Source organism: Oryzias melastigma, linkage group LG16, assembly GCF_002922805.2.
Source record: "Oryzias melastigma strain HK-1 linkage group LG16, ASM292280v2, whole genome shotgun sequence".
Lineage (NCBI taxonomy): Eukaryota > Metazoa > Chordata > Actinopteri > Beloniformes > Adrianichthyidae > Oryzias > Oryzias melastigma.
The window spans coordinates 8,876,228-8,883,954 of record NC_050527.1 but is presented as its reverse complement, the minus strand read 5'-3'; the positions used below and the strand labels follow the sequence as shown (position 1 = coordinate 8,883,954).

Here is a 7,727-nt window from a genome sequence, read left to right as displayed (position 1 = left end):
TGTTTCCTCCTAAAATATTATTCTTGTGTTGAATTTGTACAAAATTTTAAAAAGTAAATGCGATAAAAATGAAGATTTAATTCCATGTAGTTAAATTAATTACAGGCAACTAAAACTTGACAAACTCCACAGTATTTGCAGCAAAAACTGAATCTTAAGAAAGTAAAAAGACTCTTGTTAAAAATATTTGCTTTCCATCTTGCAAGACAAATAATCTTATCAAGAACATTTTCAAAAGCAGAACAATCCTAACAAAAAAATGCCTTAGTCACTAGATTTTTTTAAAGTAAGTATTCTGGGTAATTTTTTTTGCTTATTTGAAAAACATTTTTCTAATTTCTAATTGTTATTTCTCAGACCCTGTTTTTGAAGTGTTCATCCTTCTCACAATCACATTTTCATAAAGTTAAATAATATTAATAAATGAGTTGATTTGATGATTTTTTCCCCCTTTTTTCCAAACCTGATCCACAGTGAAAACGCCGATTCTCTCACGGCCCAGCCACTTGTTGAACTCTGCTTTCCAGTTCTGCACCAGGCTTCCAGGCGTAACCACGAGGACGCGCTTAGCAACCGGCTTCCCTCCATAGGGTCCCTGTTTAAGCAAAGTCCATGACAGCGCCACACTCTGAAGAGTCTTTCCCAGGCCCATCTCATCAGCCAGAATGGCACCGTAGCGACTTGCAACCCTGAAAATACTTTTGATCCATAAACTGTCCAAAAACTGATGAATGACATTCCTCTGATATTCACACTAAGATACCTCAGGCCCATGACACACTCGTAGAGGAAGAGCAAGCCGTCTCTCTGATGGGGTCGCAGGTATTGGGTCAGGTGGGGATCAATCACCACCTCGACAACAGGAAGGGCTGCTTTGTTGTGAAGCCACTGGTGGTTCGTAGAGGGGCGGGGCATCACTAATGCATCTAGAACAATGGAACATTAAAAAAATATATTTCTTCGATGGGGTTTCAATGTTGTCTGCTTACTGGGAGCAAATGGGTCATAGCGGGGTCTGTAGGTTTGTTCCCCCCCTGATTTAGGTCCCAGATTCCCCGCTCGGTCCAACATCGTAGGAGGAGTAAAAGGCTTGGAGGCGGGGCGGTGGCAAGGAGGCGCTACCGCCTCTGCGTGCGACTCCGTCTGCTCCGTTTGAACTTCCTGAAAGCAGCGACCTTTTGCGTAATCTTCTGATGAAATGATCCCCATCACCTCCACCTGTTTGCCGCCAACCATAAGAGTTTCTCCTTCAGAGAGTGAGGCCAGCTCTGACACCTTGTAGCCGCTCCCTATAGAACAGAGGAGAGGATGAAGAATTAAGGGAATCTTCTTAATCATATTTTGGTGATTTAAAATTAACGACTTTGCCTGAAAATGAACAGACAGTTTCAGTAAATCAGCAGAAAACTTTGACATCACAAAAAAAGTTGTAACACTTTTAATTACACAATAAATAATATAGTTTATTGCTAAAAATTACACCTAAAAGTGATACATTTGTACATTTAAATAACATTTATAGTTAAAAAAATTAAAAAAAACGTAGTAGCAAGTTACAGTTAAAATCAACTGATAAGGAAACAGGATGTAGTTTAGCTTCACCTTTTCCAATATCCTTCCCCTCCATGTCTTTGAGAGTGACTGCTCGTCCTCTGGTGATCAGCACCGCATCGCCCTCCCAGCGCTTGTGCTTCTTCTTGCTGGCCTTACACCACACCACACTGAAGTAACGCACTCCATCCTGAGCGCAGCCGGTCCCTGCGCCTGCAGTCCCGGGCAAACAAGCTGATCTTCCAGGAGGAGGAGGAGGTGTTTGAGGAGATCCATGAGTCCACTCAAGGCTGCTGCCATCTGTGACAGAGAAGAAACATCACAGAATGATCAACTGACTCAGATTGAAGTGGGAAAAGCCACCAGCAGAAGTCTCAGATTAAATCAGCTGTACAACAGGGTTGACACATATACTTGAAACTCATCTTTTAAGAAGAAAAGAGACACAAAGCAAACATTCCTTGCTTGGTTTATTGCATTAATTAGGAAATTTCATTTAGAATGGGTAATAAATACAATCCTATTAGCAATCAAGGAAAAGACCCACAGTTTTTTCAATGGAAATAAGACAACAAAAATGGATACTTTCATACTAACAGTACAAAATCATTAGCAAACACCCATTAAAAAGCAATTAGATATCAGAACCTCATCTCCCTTCGTTTGCTCTCTCAGTTTAGAGCTGGGTTTTACGGCCAATTTCTGAATCTAGTCAATTTAGATTCATATGTTCCTTTGATTTATAATGTTAAGTTACGGAAATCGTTTTTTAATAAATTGATCTCATTTATAAACTTTTGGAGTATGAACTAACAGAAAAACTGAAAAAATTTACAAGATATTGTTTAGGAAGAACAGTTTTATCATATTAAGATGAAGATTGATGTTTTTCTTATAATTATTTTCAACCCAGCTCAGCTTCCAGAGATGATGCCCACGATCAAAAGTATTCACAGGTTTTTCCAGGCTAACGTTAAGGCTTTCTTAAGCTTAGTTAAAGCTACAATCCTATTTAATCGGAACATTTTACTGACATGTTCAACTTTGTTGAAATAATAACAGTTCAAGTTTAAAATAATCTGATCATCTCTATACTGCAAACCTTTCTGATGCCTGATTGGCTGAGTTTCTGTATAGACATGTAAATATAACAAACATTGCTACATATCGGTGGCAGATTCTGGGTAAAAGTTCAACGGAGGCATATGGGCATTTCTACGACAAATGTGTTTTTTTTTTCCTTCTACATTTATTTCTTCCCGTCACAGTGATGCTATCTATTCTTGGACTCTGATAAGCAAATAGCAGAGAGGGATGCCAGCATTTATCTTCTGTAAAGAAAATAGTTTCTGTCTGTGCGAGGCACTACTTTTCTAAAGAAATTTGATTTCTGAAACTGCTCTGAAATGTTAAACCAAAGCAGGTTTGCTCATCAGAATCACTTTGAACAGTCATAGCTATTCTGCTCTGTTAAAGAGGAATTGGCAACCCCTGTCTGAGTCGGGCGGCCTTCAGCTTCTCCACTTTGATTTTTGCTCTAAGAAGTTCTTCCTCCAAGTCTTGCTTCCTCTTCAGGCCCTCCCTTTTCTCCTCAAGATATAAGGCGACCTTCCTGTGATTGGCCAACACAAGCTCACGCTCCTCTTTGTCCAGGTGCAGAGGACGAAACCTGTTCGCCTCGCTGTGCGGGTACACGTCATTCGGGTAGATGTCTTGGTGTAAAGGCAGTGGTGAGGTAGACAGGGGGATATTCACAGAGGAAGAAGCAGGAGACAAGGATGCATCATAATCCTGAACGCTACTCGACTCCACCTCGCCGTCTTGCTCCCGGCTGCTGTCCAGCCCTGGTCTCATGTGTGTGGGGAGGTTTGGAAGATCTGGTGGTGGTTTGACATCCTCGTGAGAGTCCAGCTGAACCACCTCGTGAGGGACACTCGTGACAGCTGCTGGGAACTCCTGGAATCCGGCCAAAGAGGAGCTGCTCCCGGGGTTTTCGATGGGAGATATGTGCTTGTTGTATATTAATCTAGGAAGAGAAACCAAAGATCAAAATATGGCTAAGATGCACACATCCACTACTTTTCAGTAGAAAATTTTATATTGTCTCACGCAATTAAAATTGTGTTTTTGATGTTTTTAACATGAGCTTGTGACATTTTTCTGATGATGCAGGACATATATATATAGAAAATAAATAAACCTGCATTTCAGAGATAACTTTATTCAAATTAGGAGCAAATTTTTCCTAAAAACAGCTTAATAATATTTAAAGACCTCTAGCTGGGTGCAAGACTAGCATGCAGAATCCTGAGTTTGCTTCCCAGGGGGAACAATGAGCTTAAACCAGTGTGGATCCTTAGACAAGACCCTTTATCCTACAACTTAAACTATACAGTCACAAGAGAGCTGAAGTCTGGGTCTCCCTGTGCTGGTTCCCAGACCAGATAAAATAAAGGGTTGTGTCAGGAAGGGCATACGGCATAAAAACCACCTCTGTGAATCAGTGAGAGTATGACTTTTCAAATATTACGTCACAATTATCTTTTTATCCACGTTTTTTAAAATAAATAAGACTAATTCAAAGTATTTTGAAATTGGGGGAAAAAGAAACAATTATTAGAAATAATTACATGCTATAAGATTGCCATTAGATATTGTAATTTAAAAATTTGCATTAAAAATATATGCACCTAGAAACCAGCATAAAGATAAAAAATAAATATGATTGAAGCACATCAAGTTAAAACTGAATTATCTGTGTTGTACACATCTGATTATAACTGCACTTAAAAAAATCTCTTTAGGTTTTTAACAGTTGTTGGTGTGTCTGAGCACAGGTTAGGTCACAGCATACCTGTGCAGTGCCTGGTCCTTCTCATGGATGGGCACGTGGTGAAACAGGTGAGGAATCATCTCCATAATCCTTCTGGTTGGCTCGGAAATGCTGGCTCTGTACTCCGGCTGGGCGTGTCTCCTTTGCATCACTTCCTGTTTGGCCGACTCCTTCAGTCTCTTATAGAGGGTCCTGAGGCCCTGAGCGGTGCGGTGGGGTCTGTCTCCTCCCAGAGCATTGTACTGCTCGGCCACAGTGTCCCAGCACTTGTTCTTGTCCACAATGACCGCATGCTTGTTGGTGTGCTCCTCAAGGATGCGGATGTGTGGACGAACCAGCTTCAACAGGTCCAGCTTCTCAGAGAGGGTGAAGTTGGAGGACCGAGCTTTACCCACCATGCTGGATAGAAACATGGAGCTGGAGGCCATCTCATAGTATAGAGGATTCAGATCACGCAAGATTTGTTGCTTTTCTAAAAGGCTCTACGCTCAATACGGTGGAGCTTCAATCCGTCCTGTTTTTAGTCCTTGCTGCCATCTTCCTTTGGTCCATAGATCTAACCCCCTCCGTGGCTCATCTGCCCTCTCTACTTTGAATGGTAAACTCTAGCTAACAGGTGCATGGCTTCACACACTGCTGGGTTCTCTCACAGCTACGCTGCACAACAAAAACAGGATGTGCTGCACACAATAAGAATCAGGCTTAACTAGGCCAGCCTCGCTTAGGCCCCCGCCTACTGCAGAGGGTTTTGGATGAATTCCTCCCAGCTTAGGCTGACGTAGCTAAGCTGCTTAAGCCCAGCCCGACCTACATACAGCTTGGTCTCTCTAAACCCCAAACCAAGCTAAGCAGCAGAGTCATATTGCCTGCACTGCCTCAATAAAGTGATAATACCCTTGTGTGGTGCTTTTAATGGAGACAAAACTGTCTAAAGCAGCAACACTGGAGGTTATTTGGGTTCAGAGAGTCGGGTATCTTTAGGACAGAGATGCTCTGAAGTAGAGCGAGTTTAACTCAATGAGCGGGGGGAGGGGCGTTGGCTCACTGAGCATGCGCAGACTAGCAGCAGCGCTGCCCTAGCTCTGCCCTGCCCAGATTGTTGTTGCGGCTGCACATGCGGTCACTCTCGAGCGCGGCGTCACATAAAGACCGTCCGCGCCGAAGCACGCGGGAAACCGCGCAGACACGCGCCGCGTGCCGTCAGGACGTTCGACTAATCCCGAGCTGGGTCCTAATCTGGACCGAGCAGCTCGCTCATTTACATAATGCTGGACCTGCTGCCTCAACCTCCCTCTGTGTGCAACAGGGATCACGTGACACCGTTTAAGGCGGAGAGCTCTTACATTTAATGCAAATGTAATACATGTATTTATCATTTTCTTTGTTGATTGAAATAACAACAAAAACAACCGTTTTAAGTAGGATATATATATTTTTAAATGCTAATCTTTGAGAGATACAAACATTTGGCTGAAATGGGCTGTATTGACTTTAGAACAAATCAATAGAGACTTTGTAAATTATGGTAAATGAAATAAAAATGTTCATCTGAAGTTATCTCAATAGTAAATATTTGGTTGAAGAAACCGAAAATCTAAACTAAATGATTAGATCACATTGGCATCTAGAAACTTGAGAATTTAAACAGATTTGTGGGAATTCATTAATACATATTAAAAACTACAAAGGACCCAAGTATAAACCTTGAGGTACACCTTTATCTTTGTGTTTCTAGTCGGAAGTTTTAACCTGAGAGGAAACACAGTTAAATCTATAATGGAAATATGAACTAGCTCTAAATAAGGCTTGTCTTGAAATATCAATGGCACATCATCTGCCTAAAAACACAGTGCTTAACAAAATAAAGAAAAATGTATTTGATGAATATGGTGGTCTTCTGCTTCTACCTCAAGGTTGGACGTGTTGCGCGATCAGAGCAGACCTCAGTTGTGACTAGTGGTTATTTGCTGTTGAATTTCTATCCGATGACACCAGTTTGGCCATTCTCCTCAGACATGAACAAGGCACTTCTACCCACAGAACTGCTGCTCTGGATAGTTTCTCTTTTTCTGGCCATTCTCTGTAAACCCTTGAGATGGTTGTGGGTGAAAATCCCAGTATATCAGCAGTTTCTGAAATACTCATACCAGCCCGTCTGGCACCAACATCCATGCCACGTTCAAAGTCACTTCAATCAAATGTTTTCCCCATTCTGATGCTGGGTTTAAGGTGCAACAGATCGTCTTGACCATACATACCTAAATGCATTGAGTTGCTGCCATGTGATTGGCTGATTAAAAATGTGCGGTAACGAGCAGTTGAGCAGGTGTGCCTAATAAAGTGTCCATTGAGTGTAAACATTCAATAATCTGCTGAACTTCAATTAGATTCATAGTTCTAAAAGACGAGAAGTAGTGAGAAGTAGAACTAGGTGTATTGAGGAAAGCTCAGTAAGCTTTGAGTCGCTAAATGTAGAAAAACACAGACTAAAATTTTTAGAATATCTATTGCATAATCATTACATTTTAAGTTATCATTAGATCTGTTAATTTTGAGACTAAATAAATCCAGCATTTATTGTTTTCTAAAACTTTTTAAGAATATGTCTGCCTTTATGTGTATGTTAAGTTATTACATTTTTAAGAGATATGCATAAGTTGGTTAAGCAGCAGGGTTAAAAAAAAAGCAAAGTAGTTATACTATTATTATGACAATTAATGAATTACAAGCGATAGATTTTTAAAATAAAGGGAATATATTTTGTTGATGCTGGTGAATAAATTCTAAAGTTTAGCTTAAATGTTTTGTAAAGTAAATACATTCAGATATAATTTTATTCTGTCAAGTATATTATGTCACAGTTATGTCCTCTCATTAGTAGATAAAGTGAACTTGTATGTTTGGCTGAACAGAAAGTGCTAAATGTATAATACATTTCCCTAAAGACACACATCAAAAGCACCAAAAAGCTACAATTAAGAATAAAAAAAATTAAAAATTATATTGTAGACCGGAGGGATCGTTTCACTTATAACTCTTCAAAACGGCCTTTTAAATTCTAAAACATTTTTGAACATACCTCCTTCATTTTCATCTTCTGTAAAGTCTTTATATCCATGGACAGATTTAGTGCCAGCCTCGTTTTCTTTGCTCTTAGTGGTGCTGAGAACTCGAGCCAGAGCCCGTGACAGAGCCGGGGCAGTTTGACTGCTTTTAGCAGACACATTACTTATTTCACTTTCCACTGCCACAGATAGACTTCTCTGGACCTGCAAAAGAAGTGATACCACTTTATTTACACACATTTGAGTCCTCACTTTGCTCCCTAGTGTCTTCTGCTTTT

At 40.5% G+C, this 7,727-nt stretch overlaps 2 protein-coding genes across 2 annotated transcripts in view; one reads left to right on the top strand and one right to left on the bottom strand.

The window, feature by feature from the left end:
• Nucleotides 1-7,727, top strand: part of rnf41l (ring finger protein 41, like) — a 12,925-nt gene that overhangs the window by 1,071 nt on the left and 4,127 nt on the right. The gene's annotated exons all lie outside the window — the stretch shown is intronic.
• Nucleotides 1-7,727, bottom strand: part of rad54b (RAD54 homolog B) — a gene marked incomplete in the record, with an annotated part of 12,004 nt that overhangs the window by 3,660 nt on the left and 617 nt on the right. Inside the window, 5 exon segments of the mRNA XM_024267182.2 lie at nucleotides 464-689; nucleotides 764-926; nucleotides 990-1,289; nucleotides 1,603-1,851; nucleotides 7,464-7,653. Coding sequence (XP_024122950.1) covers nucleotides 464-689; nucleotides 764-926; nucleotides 990-1,289; nucleotides 1,603-1,851; nucleotides 7,464-7,653 — 1,128 coding nt within the window.